The sequence below is a fragment of the Echiichthys vipera genome (genome assembly GCF_963691815.1).
Source record: "Echiichthys vipera genome assembly, chromosome: 16".
Lineage (NCBI taxonomy): Eukaryota > Metazoa > Chordata > Actinopteri > Perciformes > Trachinidae > Echiichthys > Echiichthys vipera.
Window position 1 is genome coordinate 8,613,917 of NC_139841.1, and position 14,902 is coordinate 8,628,818.

At 41.6% G+C, this 14,902-nt stretch overlaps 1 protein-coding gene across 1 annotated transcript in view; it reads left to right on the forward strand.

The window, feature by feature from the left end:
* cacna1bb (calcium channel, voltage-dependent, N type, alpha 1B subunit, b) overlaps window positions 1–14,902 on the forward strand; it is a gene marked incomplete at both ends in the record, with an annotated part of 175,415 nt that overhangs the window by 110,350 nt on the left and 50,163 nt on the right. The window contains 8 exons of the mRNA XM_083930413.1: window positions 1,659–1,721; window positions 2,867–2,908; window positions 5,054–5,803; window positions 8,089–8,294; window positions 9,471–9,600; window positions 11,448–11,577; window positions 12,329–12,388; window positions 13,221–13,327. Of these exons, the coding sequence (XP_083786539.1) occupies window positions 1,659–1,721; window positions 2,867–2,908; window positions 5,054–5,803; window positions 8,089–8,294; window positions 9,471–9,600; window positions 11,448–11,577; window positions 12,329–12,388; window positions 13,221–13,327 (1,488 nt within the window). The remainder of the gene's footprint in view (window positions 1–1,658; window positions 1,722–2,866; window positions 2,909–5,053; window positions 5,804–8,088; window positions 8,295–9,470; window positions 9,601–11,447; window positions 11,578–12,328; window positions 12,389–13,220; window positions 13,328–14,902) is intronic.

Consider the following 14,902-nt stretch of genomic DNA (forward strand, 5'->3'; position numbering starts at 1 on the left):
CCAGCTCTTTCGTCTTGGAGGTGTTGAGCTGTAGGTGGTTAGTGTTGCACCAGAGAGCAAAGTCCCCCACCAGACTCCGATACTCCTCCTCTCTGTCACCCCTGATACATCCCTGATACATCTGTCACCCCTGATACATCCCATGGCTGTGTCATCGGTGTACTTCTGTATGTGACACAGCTCCGAGTAGTAACAGAAGTCTGAGGTGTACAGGGTGAAGAGAAGAGGGGCCAGCACTGTGTCCTGAGGGCCTCCAGTGCTGCGTCCTGAGGGGCTCCAGTGCTGCTGACCACATTGTCAGACGTGGTGTCCTTCAGCCTGACGTACTGTGACCTGTCAGTGAGGTAGTCTCTTACCCAGTCCACCAGATAGGGGTCCACTCCCATCCTGTTCAGTTTGTCCTAAAGTATAGGGGGCTGGACGGTATTAAAGGCACTGGAGAAGTCCAAGAAGAGAATCCTCGCTTTGCCACTACCCTTATCCAGATGGGAGTAGACTCAGTGCAGAGTAAAGAGGATGGCATCCTACCTCAAAAGTAAAGTTATATATAATACAGTCAACATATCTGACCTGAAACTTAATAAATGCTATTGAATAATGGATAAAGTGAATCTTGAAGACATTAACTTTCGACTTTATGCCAACAACATTCAACTTTAACCACTGTTATAGATTGCATTGAGAGCACCCAGGGAATGTTATGAGTGTATGGGTACATTTTCTTTTTCACAGCTGACAAGGCTAAATAGAACAAAGCGGATTTCAGTACCAAAAAAAAGAAAACATAAATTCGATGGGTCTCCCAACTCAGATTTTATACTTGATTGCATCACAAATCTGAGAAATACATGGGGGCACGGATGCAGCGCTACGCATGCCTGGCGTCCATTAATGTATTGTGTACCAGTTACTGTTATACAGCCTAATGCTGTATAACCAACTGCATTATCACTTGGCACAAGCCATTATGCAGTGAAGCTGGCACTTAACCACAGATACAAAGATAGGGTCTTTGTAGCAGGTAAAAAACCCTCGCTGTGATGTGGTGATCTCAGCGGGTGACGTGGGGTGCAGCAGTACAGCTCTGTAAATCACTGGTTAGCTAACATCCAAATCTTTCCTTTTTTCATTGTTATTATTGTTATTCTGTGATCCTATGCATAACATCCGATGTTCTCAGAGTAATTTCATTTGTACATTGAACAGTATGGTAACAGTCCAATGATTGTGCTCATAAACAACTGCTTTTACTGCAAATTAACTGTTTTATGTGCATTATGTGTGCCGTTCCAGAGAAACAGGGTTTCATTACAAAATGAGGCTTTTTGTAAATAAATTTAAAAAATCCCTATTAAAAGGATTTTACAATCTCAATATATTTTAAACTCTTACATTCTTGCTTACACAAGTTCATTTCAGTTATTAACTTAAGCTCTTCTTGTTTTGGAATGAAACTCCTGAACTGTTTTCAGTTTGTTGTCATTATAGAAATGTCTCTGCTGATGAACACGCTTCTGTTGCTGTTGTGTTATTGACGTAGTTGCACACTTTAGTCCTTTACTGTAAGACAGGAGGGGACAGGTGGACAGACTGAAAGTCCACCTGTCCCCTTCAGATTTGTTTCTCATTTTTCTTTTGTTTTTGTTCTGCATGTACAGTTTTGTAAAGCAAAATCGAGATGTACTCTCTCGCAGGTCGTCCGTCAACAGCATTCAGTCACCGTGAGTTATCACTCTCAATACAATATTCTCCCCCTCTTCTCCTCTCCTCTCCTTCCTTGTCTCCTCTCCTCTACTCCCCTCTCCTTTCGTTGGTTCCTCTCCTCTACTCTCCACCCCTTGTCTCTTGTCTCTTCTCCTTGGTTCCTCTCATTCCCTTTCCTATTCTGTCCCTGTTCTTGTCTCTTTTCTGGTTATCATCTGTTCTTCCCTCCATTTTTCTTCTGTCCTCTCTTGTACCTCTCTTTTACTCTTCTCCTCTCTTCCCCTCTCTTCTTTTCCCTATCCTTGTTTCCTTTCCATTTTTTCTTCTCCTGTTTCATCTCCTCTCCATATCCCCTCTCTTCTCTTCTCCTCTCTTCTTCCCTCCTTGTTTGCTCTCCTCCCCTTATCTCTCCTCTCCTCTTCTCCTCCAGACCTCCATAAAACTAAATGTCTTCATTGCTGGTAAAGTGAAATGTATGTATGATCCATCACAATGTGCCTCACAGAGCAGAGAAACACAACTACATGTAAATGGCACAATAACAACATAAGCTGAGGTCAGTCTGGGTGTCATTTCAAGTGTGATAGCCTACATAAACACACTCTGGTCTTAACCAACCATTGTGTACTTTGTTGATGGCTGTGTTGATGCCTACAGTAATTCAGTTTCCACTCTGTGCTCTCTGATGTGAATAATTTGTGTATAAATGTTTAATTTCTCTGAGCATTGCCATCCCTGCAGGCAGTTTGACATTTCCAGCCTGTTTGTTATCGTAGACCCCAGGACATCACTTTAAAAGACAATATGAGCCAAGGCCAAAATTAAACGCCTGTTAAACCAGCTGTAAGTTCGCTCTCCTGCAAGGCGATCTGTTGTTTCAGTTGATTAAAGCAAGGCCAGAGATACTTCTCTAACACCTCACCTGCTTGAGATAACAAAGATGTATTTCTAGAAATGACTGTAATTTCTTTGACACTGCCCTTCTTGTGTGTATGTCAGTGTGTGCATGTGCTTTCTTAATATATCCCACAAAATAACCCTCAGTGTTACATCCCTCACTTTTCGTTCTGTGATCATTTAAACGCTACGTGTTCTGTATGTCAGTAGCTCACGTCTGTGGATACCTGTCCTGTGTCCTCTGTGTCTTCTGTCTGTATTTTAGGAGTTATTCTGTCTACTCTTCCCCCGCCCGACGAATCTTGAGGTACAGGTGACCAGATGGAACAAACTTAACTAACCCATAAAGCCCCATGTAAATAAATCATACTGTGCAGAACAGTATGCAAAACCTTCATATATGATGAATGGAACATAAGGACACATCAAATGATTTTTGATGGTGTTTTTGACTCTTTTCACATCTTTAGAAAAATCCATGTTCCAAAGATGATCCATATCAGGAATTACCATCACCCATATCATGCTGTCATGCCGGCCCCATTTACACATGACCAAAGTGTCAAACACCATGAGTCAAACACAATCCACAGGATTGAAAAACTATTTCTGTTTCGGTTTACTTGCATGCTAGATGAAGTTTGCCACATGACATGTCAGGCTATTCCATCTTCTGACAGCTGCTGTGAAGCCAAAAAAATAGAGCTGTGTTGCCCTCCAAAATCTATTTCACATAAAGAGTTAACAAAATAAACAGAAGTGCCTGTTCAGTATTCTTTCACCCACTTCAGACGTTATTACACCATTGAAGCTGCAGTAGATAAAAAGCAAAAAACGCCAGAATTTGAATCAGAGTGTGACTTCTTCCTGCAGCTCTCCCTCTCCCCTCTCTGTCCTGAGATGGTAGGAACTCTCTCTCTCTCTGAAATGACCTGTGATTGGCAAACGTCTTCTGTCACAAGCTAGATTTTCTAAAACCTGAAAACAGAGCCAATTCAAGGAGTGTTTTATGCAGAAGGTAGCTCAACATTTTTTATCAGAACACTTGAATTAAGCTACAATATGATGAAATATTATTGATTGATTGATTTTTTTTGCCCAACAACGCAAACATTGAATGGCCTAACCCAGGTTACATGGCCTTAATCAGTTTTTTATCAGCCTCATAGTTATGGGTTAGAAGGTGCTTTTATACCTACGTGGAGGTTTAGATGCCCTATCATCTATTCACATGGTAATGGTCACTGTAAGCCTGGTTGTGACACCATGACATCATTTTTCAAAGCTCTGGGAGTTCTGTTTTGAATTCAGAAAAAAAACTTTACTTGGTTAGGTAACAAAAGTACTTGTATAGTTGTAGGAACAGATAATGGTTTGGGTTAAAATACTATCGTTGTGGCATTAGGGTTAGGATGCCAAGGATGGGTTAGTGGTTGGGGTTAGGAAGCAACAGGTAAGGTTTATGTAAGAATATTACTTAAGAAAATTAACTTCCAAAGCGTATGTCATTTCAAAAAAACAAACTTTACGTTTTGGTTTCACATGGGACACGGTCACCAGTCTCCCAGGTGAGTCCTGTGTTTGTTCCACCATCCTAACCTTCCTCCTTATGCTGTGTTTTGCTCTTTATGCTAATCCCTACCATTGTTGCTCTTCATACAATGTCATTTTACAGTGCTGTGATCAAGCCGCTGCTCTGAGCATATAATATTGTGGATGGGTGATCCTTACTAATATATAACAACGGCCTACTGAGCCAACTAGGAGGTAGAGTTGGGCCATACTGCGTCGTATCTATGGTAGTGATAGAAACTGATAACACCCATTTAATTTGCTGATAACATTTGAAGTGGATGAATCTTTATACAAAGTGAAACTCCAAAGCATTGCACTTCATCTGTGCACTACTATGGTTTTCATTGGATCATGATATAATCCAACAGTGGATATCCTGTCCCTAAGCAGTGGAATAGTCGGTCATAATACTGTAATTTTCAGACAGGCATATACCTTAGATATAGTGTCTGATAAGGGAACACCACAAACGTAGATAGTGTTGTTGAAATCAGTAAAAAACACATGACCTCATCCAGGTAAACCTAAATGTCTTCTTATAGATAGTATTCTCTGGTAAAGAGTTTATTCCAGAAGAGTGTGACAAAATAAATGTTCTGCCTGCATGTGAGAAGACTCAATGTTTAGCGCCCAAAATATGTTGCAGATCTCACATCATCAGGTCATGTCATGACAAGAGCATCTACCAACCCTCAAAGAATGTAAATTTAGTGTCATTGGAAGATTGTGTGCCTATGGATGAAGCTGTGGATGGTGCAGTTCACCCATTCGAAAAATAACTCATAAAGTAGAGAAAATGATTCACATAAAATGTTTCTATGTCATTGTTTTTGCTTCTCCCATGATCCCTTTCTGTGGGTTTTATTCCTGTGTACAGTAAGGAGCAGCAGCGGTCAGCAAAGGCCATGTCAGTGTGGGAGCAGAGGACCAACCAGCTTAGGAGACACAACATCAGGGCGAGCAGCGAGGCTTTGTTCAACGAGCTCGACCCTGAGGAGCGCCTGCAGATGTCTTCCGCCCTCCATCTGCATCCTGACATGAAGACTCACCTGGACCGTCCGCTTGTGGTTGAAGCCAACAATGGCGACAAACCCATCAGGTCTCCTGAAGGAGGACGGGAGGAGGCAGGGGATTTACGGCACGACGGGGTGGGAGACAACTTCCACACGCACTCCAGGAAGCATCATCGGCACCGCGACAGGAACGGGGAGAGCAGGGATGGAGGCGAAGGCCGGGGAGGGAGGCACCACACCCATCACAGCAGAAGCAGAGATCACAACGCGGACGGTTCCCAGATGAGAGAGAGGAGAGGGGACAGTAGTAACAACCGCCCTGATGGAGGGCAGGGACACAGGCAACATCACCAGGCTGGCTCCCCTGAAGAGGAGGCCAATGACTTTAGAGGAGGAGAAGAAAGGGGGCACCGTCACCATCACTCCCATCGATCACCGAAAGAGGGAAATGGGACGATAGCGAATGGTGCACAGGGAGAGCGCAGGGGGAAGGGAGGAGGAGGAGGGGATAGTAATGGAGAGAGGAAGGGCCGCTGCTCTCGCATGGTCAGAGCTCAGTCTACACTGGATGGAGACGACTATAAGAGGAACAAGAATGGAACCAAGGGTCACAGGTAAAGTCTGCAGATATTAGTATATTCTACAGATGTTTTGGATGGTTTGGTCTGATGGTGTTGTTAACTTAACTGTGGCCTTACTATATCCTGACTGTTTTCTTATATTTTCAGCTATTCACAATTAATATATGTACATTGTGTTCATTTAAAGTACAACACTTTCTTGTTCTTGTTTACTCAATCAAATTCATCATGACTGGTACAAAACTTATACATGTATGCCTTTCATGGGCATATTTGGAAGTATCAGAATAGACTGTGTCTAAATCATACAGAACTTTGTCACTGGCGACATTGGTAGCATCCCAATTCCATTTTATAGTTTTGCTTACACGTGAGTTACACATTACTTCAAGTGTTTAAGACCATTGTTTACCTGTCTGACCCACAACTTTACTGTTTTGGTTTACTCTCGCTGCTCTCATTCTGTAGCTCTGTTCATTAACATCACAGCAGCCAGCTGTTTTCAGAGAAAAAGATTCAAAAACCGTCTGTACGCTACCTGCTCAGCACAAACAGCAGACACAGTTAGAGACTAGCTGGATCATAGTGAAGCATTTAGCAGCTAAAGAGAGCTGTTTGTCCTGGGAGTTGGTGGAGACCAAAATCAGAGCTCAAAGAGAGGGAATATTGGATTAACATCGTCAGGTGGCCAGAATCACGACTCCAAATTAATGAGTGTTGATCTGTATCTGCTCTGGATGTGTAAGCTGTGTAGATTTGCTAACACGGCACCAGATCAACTTGTTTCCTCTGTCCCCAAGTGGCAAAAAAAATCAGTTATTGCAGGTTTAAGGTACAATAATATTACATCAGTAATATCAAATTACACCAGTCCTGCAAATGTTCATCCCATCTCCCATTCTGACTCTGATTCTGAGTCAGAGATTACCTTTGTTTACCTTTGAATGAATGTGCATTTCCATCCAGTGGAAACACTTATTCATTGTGTTTGGAAATTATTATTTTAGAGTGTTTCATTAGCATGTAAACCTGAGAATTATACTACCAGACTACCAACAGCAGCATCACTCGCTTTGCTCAATACTTATGTATTACCCACATCCTTTTTAAGGCTGAATGTGAGGCAAGAAGGCAAAAGAAGACTACCCTTAACAACGATCATTCCAACACCTGATTGGACAAACAGACCATCATTATTTATTGGCCTTTACTGTATTTGTAATTTGCATTAACTGGCTGATGTGGAAGCATCCCATTTCTCTTAAAGTCTGTGCAAGTAATGACAAAAGTGGGATCTATGTTATTATCCACCCAACCAAATTTGAAAGACTAAAAATATTGCGATGCTAATTTCCGCTGGTGCTTCAATAGTAAATTCCTTTTATGTGTTAGCACTGAGCTAATGCCTGTCTCCATTTTTGGCTTTATAAATGCTTAGTTTCTGACCCGGCAGCTTGTAAAAACGCGGTTCTGGGTTCTTTACCCTCTTGGTAGTACATCCCACCCCACAGCAGCTTTTACACATTTTTCTGTCTTTAGCTATCAAACAGAACTGACAAGGAGGTGCCCTCACACAATACAGTCAGTGGAGGGCAGTGAATTGTTTCCCCTCTGATGAGGGCAGGGCTTTCTATCTCTGTGGCTCCAGTGTGTCATCAAGTCATGATTTAGGGTCCGCCCAAAAAATCCTAAACACACAAAAACCCTAAAACCGGTTCATTGCCCTTAATCCATAATTCAGTATTACACAAATTACAGTCTTTTCACATGTTGAAAGCAATCATTTTCTAACATATATATTGGGTTATCAAACACATCTCTGGATTTCCTTTACACATACTTTACCTCTCCAACAAGCTTAGGTTAGAAAACAGACCTACAGTTGCAGTCTTGCTATGTTTTATATCTTCTTGTCCTGTTTTGAATATTCATTCATGGGGTACAGGCAGAAGCATGTCATAATATCATCTAAACATTTGCTACAGCTCTACGATTGGCCTGTTTCGTATCTAACTATGCTTAATTAGATCTCTAGGGAGTTTTTTAGACTTACATTTCATATTCTAAGACATTATGAAAGAAATAGTGAGAATAATTTACTATTTGCATCAGTTTTTCTTTATACATAAACACCATATAACTGTATGTTTGGATAGCAGAAAGCTCCTCTGTTGTCTGCTGCCCCATAAGTTGTGGTTTGTTTCCCAGGAGGGCCGAGAAACTTTCTCTAATGGTTCTCATTTGGCAGAAAAAGCTGGCAGCATCCTGAGAGCAGAGTATAATGCTGCCTGTGATAAGAAACACATTTCTTTCCCCAGGGAGAGGCAGCCAGATGCTGAGGAAGACGGCCTCTCCTCCAGTCCTCTGCAGCCGAGGCGGAGTAGCCTGAGTCTTGGAGAAAAGCAAGAGGATGCTGACAACCAGAAGAACTCCACCAGGGCCAGCCAAGCCGGCCTCAACAGCAACGCCATCCACATCCCTGTCACCATCACGGCCCCGCCTGGAGAAACCACTATTATACCCAGTGAGTAAAGCACATCAGTATCACATCATGTGAGGAAGGATTGAGAAGGTTGAAGGAAAAGTTTTGCTTTTGAAGTTTTTGGACAGTATTTTTATCGGTCATGGGATTAAAACCTCCTAGAACTTTTCCATTATTCATCACTTTACAGCAGAGATATTAGGGGTAATTAAGGCTAATTAAGAATTTCACCACAGCCCCAGACATCAGCATAAGCATATTAAGAAATTAATGAGTAAAATCTTACCATGTAAAACATGAGTCATATCCATTGTTGTAACAAAAAAAAACAACTGGTAAAGAAGTTTATAAACTTCATTAATCCAGCAAGGGGAAATTACATTTTTTTATGTCTGTGCTGTACTGCACTGAGAGGCTAATGCCTCATTTACATTGCATGGTTCTGCTCACTTTTGGTACCTGGTGCTTTTCTCTATTTCGTTTTCCACTGTGGATAGTACCCCCTCAGTATAGGCGTGATTCTCAGCTGATCGCCATTGTAATGGCCGTGACATCATCTTCAACGCGACACTCGCTGAATCCTTTCATCGGTAACCAAACAGAGAAATGTCTGCTCTGTCAATTGTACTGCGTAGTGTGAGGTGTAGTTTTGCAGGTTGCCATTTTGAAAATCTAGGTCGAGTGAATAGAGAAGTTATACCTCTTTTAGTACCGGCTTGGCTGGCTTGGAAGCTTGGCCGAGGTGGAACCACAAAAAGTAAGTAGTAGAGTTCAGCGTGTAAGCATGCTAAAGTTTTCTTTAATCACACAGTATACTGTAACTGAGGCTTCAAATAAGTTTGAGAGGGATTTGTTTTGATGGTATTCTCTAGTACCTTCAGTTGTTATTTTTACTGTGTTCCCAGTTTTGTGGATTTTAGAATTGTTCTAGTTTGGAAATATAATAGCTGTTTGTGGTGACTATGTAACAGCAGCTTAATTTTTACTCGAGTATTTTGTTTGTTTCTTCAAGTAGTTTATCTGATCCATCAAGATTTTCACATCTGTCATTTGATTATACTATTTTATGAATGTAAACACATTTTATTAAAGTAAATATAATCATAAAACAACTAAGTTGATCAAAAGCTTGTATTTCGATGCCACAGGAAAAACTCTGTTTTTTGATAATGTTTGTGCTTCTTTGAGTTAATGAGTGTTTTTTTTTTTCCACGCCAGTGAATAATATCGACTGCGACAATTTTCAAATCAGTGAGGAGAAGAAAGACCTGGAGGAGGAGGAGGCAGCTAATGGGCCTCGGCAGATCCTTCCCTACAGCTCCATGTTCATCTTCGGGCAAACAAACCCGTAAGTCATAACTGCGAAAGGACTGAGAGGAGTGACATGGAATAAGATTGATAGTTTTGGTTGAATTAAGGACAGAATAGAAAGTTCTTCTTGTTCATCTTATTTTTTTTATTTTACCCTCCACTCTGGGAAAAACCAAACAACAGAGAGAAGTAGATGTGTATATTTTTCTGATTACCTTCCTTGTTAAAGCTGACCCTGAAACTAAGAGCCAGACATACATATAAGGTACTGCTTATTTCTGCATCCCCAGTGGTTCCACAGGAAACATATCAGATGTATCTTCATCACTTAATTAAAGCCTATATTTTTGAGGGTAATGTACCAAAATCATTGTGCAAAAATCAATAATATTGACAGAAAAGAAAAGATGACAAGCAGTATTCAATTTAAACAGGAATATTGATCTGAAAATAGCACTCGTTTAGATGTAGGAGTCTGGAGCGTTGCCACTGGGCAGTAGGCGGCGTGGGTACTTGGTGGACTGATCCCCTGGCTACAAAAAGTGGTGATCAGGATGCCGAATGCCCTTTTTCTGGTCGTGAAGGAACACAGCTGGTGTGGCAGATTTGGCAACACCAGTGAGATCACATTGAGCTTAACTCTAAGTACAGCACTGGCTCTGCAATCAAAGTCCTTACAAGTGCTGGACCACTGTTTTCTGGAGACGGGTGCTGTGATGCTCACGACACTCCGGCTGACCAAGTGCGTTGAGGTTTTCCCCTGGGGAACAAGACCTTCAAACCAACTGCAGCCTTCTGGAGGTCGACCAAATATCCATCCTGGTACATTACTTAGAATTCACAATGAAATATTCTAGTGATAGGTTGACCGATTTTTTTTTACCGAATGTGTTCATTCAAACTGATACATGGAACCCTTTGATTTTTTGCAAAATATGTCTTCAGGTTCATTTGATCTCATTAAGTGGGTAGCTACCAGGCTGTCTCGACTTGAGTCACTCTTTGACGCCCGCTCATTCATTGGTTGTCCGACCTTCTATGGTGATTGCGACAGCACAACTGTAGCAATCAGCGAAACCCTAGTGCATGGGCAGTATAAGTATAGAAAGTCGACAGACAGACTCGGTAAATTCCAGACACGACAAGAGAATTGTTCCAAAAGATGAGTTTGTTAATTTATGCCCATCACTAATTAATTCTCACAATGACAGGGACACCGGATGGGACGGATAATTACCAACAATGGTCTTGTGATCTGAACCTGAGTTGTGTTTTTTTTTTTTATTGCACTTCTGTGCTAGTTTGAGTATAGATTGTCCATTACGAAATTTGTGATTAGGCATAAGGAACAAGACCACCCCAGTTGGTAAAGGTTGCTGGCATCTTAAATCTGTGGCCGTGGTGCTGCTGGAAAATTACGCGTTGGTGAACTAGTGAATTAGTATCTCAAGCCTGAAGATGAAGCTCTTTATTTACCAGTCAGGCTACATTCCAAACCCATGTATGATCATAACTCTTGATGGGGACTGAAATAATTAAATCACAAACAGTGATCTGTCTGAATACCTGTGATAGACAGGTCACTGTCCTACCTTGATGTCAAATTATTAATCTCAGAAAGTACAGAAAAAGTAAGTCAGGTAAAGCTAGTCAAGTGTTTTTTATAGTGATCAGAAGACATTGCAAACCCAGATGACCCTGAATCACGTGGTACCCTTGAGGCTGAGGCATGCACACGTCTGTGCATTGTTTTGACAAGGAGGGATATGAGTGTCCTCCTTGGCCTCTTATGGGAGGACGTCACCTGGGAGAATGTCACCTAGCAGGACGTCACCTATTGAGCTGTCACTACTTTTACATCTGTGTATGTGTGCGGTCTTGCAGGGTGCGTCGGCTGTGTCACTACGTGGTCAACCTACGTTACTTTGAAATGTGCATCCTGATGGTCATTACCATGAGCAGCATCGCTCTGGCAGCCGAGGACCCCGTGCAAGCCAACGCACCGCGCAACAACGTGAGTCAGGCTGACATTTAGACATCATAAATAAACATCTGGAAGTACACAACAAACACACAGGTTGTCAGATGCTCAAACAAGAGCATGAGGATTCATGCACAAACACATCTCATTTGGCAGATTCATTCATTTAAGTAATTCCTAACGGCACTCGTCATTTTGCCCATATTGAGGAACAAATGGTAAGAAGTATGAACAGAATCCTTTTTGAATTATCTTTGATCAAATGTTGCCACACATATCCAGTTTGGCAAAATGCTTCTAATCTCTTTATGTCCCTGCATCACAAGTCAGTCCATGTTGGGAATAAGCAGGTAATACGTAATACGTAATACAGAGTTTTTTGCATTTTGACAGACAAATACAACACATTCTTATTCTTGTCAGAGGCACAGAGGGAATCTGAGGTGATGTTGTGCATTTGCGTGTTCTATAATAGTGCTTGTGTGGGGGTGTTCAGGCAATCTGTGTTAGTGCAGAGGAGTGCAAAGCTGACAGAGCTTGAGACCTCTGACAGGGGAGAGGAACATGTTGTGCATAACCGGTCCATTCACACACACACACACACACACACACACACACACACACACACACACACACACACACACACACACACACACACACACACACACACACACACACACACACACACACACACACACACACACACACTTCCAAAGTTACTTAAACATCTGTCACTGCATCTGATGAGTCATCTCACAGGATATTTTCTTACATGTTTTCGCAGGTTCTCAAATATCTGGACTATGTCTTTACTGGGGTCTTTACTTTTGAGATGGTGATTAAGGTGAGCAGTCTGTGGAAATGTAGGTACATTTGAAGCAAGGTTTTGGTAATTTGCAGGTAAAAAATCATCTAGTATTCAGCCCAGTTGGCAAAATAAAATGTTGGAAATGTACACATGTTCAGAAAACCACAGAAACTTTGACTCTCCATGTTTCAGAACCACTGCAACACATTCAAATTCCCTATTCATCACATATCGATGCTTTCGACCCCTTGGCGTCACCTTTTGACGCCCTGGGTAGTGATGCTCCATGGTCACACTTTTTAACACTCTGTAGAATATGAATGTATGCCCCGTGTGTGTCATAAAGACGCTAAAGGGTGCCAAATACATTTCATATCAATGTCAAGGTACAATGTCAACATCTTTTTCTAGATTCTAAGTTGGTTGTTTGAAATTAAAATCTTTACATTTATGTTATATATAACCATGGTGCCAACAGCATTTTAATGACAAGGCCTTTGTGTTTTCATTTAATTAGGACTCATATTGAGATTATAGTCATTTCCAAGCATATTTAGCCGGGTTTTATGTAGTTGGGTTCTGATCTGCATATCACCAAATCTGTGTTTACTGGGGAGGTGGTGTACAGCAGACAGCATTGTCATGGCACTGGCATTGCTAATTGGGTTTGTGGTTTAACATTTCGTATCTGTGATAACACTTCAAAATGCTTTAGATAATGAATGCACTGAAAAGTAAAGTATTAAATATTAAAACCAGAGGTCTGCAAAGGAAGAATAGCTTCTAGAGGAGGCCTTTAGACCAAGAGTTTGTATCAGTTTTTGTGTTTTTTGAAATTATTCTATCACTTGTTGTTCTGTGACTCAAGATGATTGACTTGGGACTGCTCCTCCACCCTGGCGCATATTTCCGTGACCTGTGGAACATTCTGGACTTCATTGTAGTCAGCGGAGCTCTGGTGGCCTTTGCCTGCTCGTAAGTCAACTTTGCCTTTATTTCTGCAGTGCTACTGTAGGATGTATTTCAGAGATGGATACAACCACCCTATGACAAATGTTGGTTGTTTTGTATTACAGTATTTTCAGCTGATGTTTCCCTCTCTCCACTATCCTTCTCTGGACCAGGCTAGCATGCTAACACCCTGGGGCTAGGTGCCCCTGCGCATGTGTTTCACTCTAACAAACAACTCCAATGTGTTCATTCATGATTGCTTCTGTGCCCAGCACACTGATTTAGAATATTAAACCGACCAGATTAATGTTCAAAGTGTTGTTATATGATTTTAGCAGACACCTTCCAGCCAATGGGAAATAAATGTTATCCATAGCCACAGGGATAAAGGGAGTTAATAAGCTCCCTTGACGATTACGGACCTGCATTCTGGGTCGCTGGAGCAAGAAGGTGCTTGCATATTCTGTTCCAACCAGCACTATCTGATATCTCACAAACTGTATCGATTCTGTGTCCACGGTAGTCAACTGTGCGTTTTTCTCTCTGTTGCTCAGATTTCTTCTCTGTGGCCAGATTATTTGACTGATGCTTCTTTTTGTCTTTATATCTGTTTCTGACTGTCTCTGTCTTCTCTCTGTCACCTTTTTTCTTCCCTCTTTGTTTTCTGGCTTGGATTGCTTTCAGGAGCCTCATGGGGTAATGCTGCCTGCTCTCTGCCTGTGTATCTGTCCATGTGCTTTTTTTTCTTTTTGTGTCTTCTGTCTAGTGTCATTTGCAGAGTTTATAGACGTGTCTGCAGCAGTGTGTCTCTGTCAGCTGAATGGTCTTAACAAATGTCATATTTTGTTATTTGCTATTCTTATCATCATTGCCACAGTCATGATCAAAGATACTGGCATTGACTGTGTCTGTGTTATGTAACCATATTTTTTTTTCACATCTGCATTTGGGTCTCATAAGTACAATTACCAGATCTCCATATATATATATATGGAACAATATATATAATGCACAGCATAGCGGCACTGTGAATAAGAAACATAGTGTACAATTTCAAAGAGTGAAAGGTGTTTCAGATATTCATGAACACCAAGGACCTGAGTGCTGCTTTTATCAGATTCAACCACTTCCCCCTCTCCCCTCCCTCCCATGCTAGCTTCCTGCCCAGCATTTTGTCCTCAATATCATTTCCCTCATCAACTCACATTCATGGCATTTACGTGTGCAACAGGCTACGTTCACATTGCAAGGCTTTGTTGGAACCTGGCTCCTACTTGGATGTATTCTTCTGTTGGTTATAAAAATATACGCACCAAAGCCATTTTCACATGAAGTCCGGATTATATCCTTACCCACATGCAGAACACTGGAGATAGTCCATGTTAGACACATTCTCATTTACTAGAAATACTCCATTTGACTTAGCCGAAATGGTGGCGCCTAGGTAGAGCGCGCAGGAGGCAGAAGATTGCGCGGTATACACTGCGGCCACCTAGCCAGTTTGTAATTTAGTCATAGGCCACTGTGTCTTTCTCTCTTTTTCTTCACCCGTGGATGTTTGTTTCTTCGGGTCTTACGTGATAGACACATCATCATCAC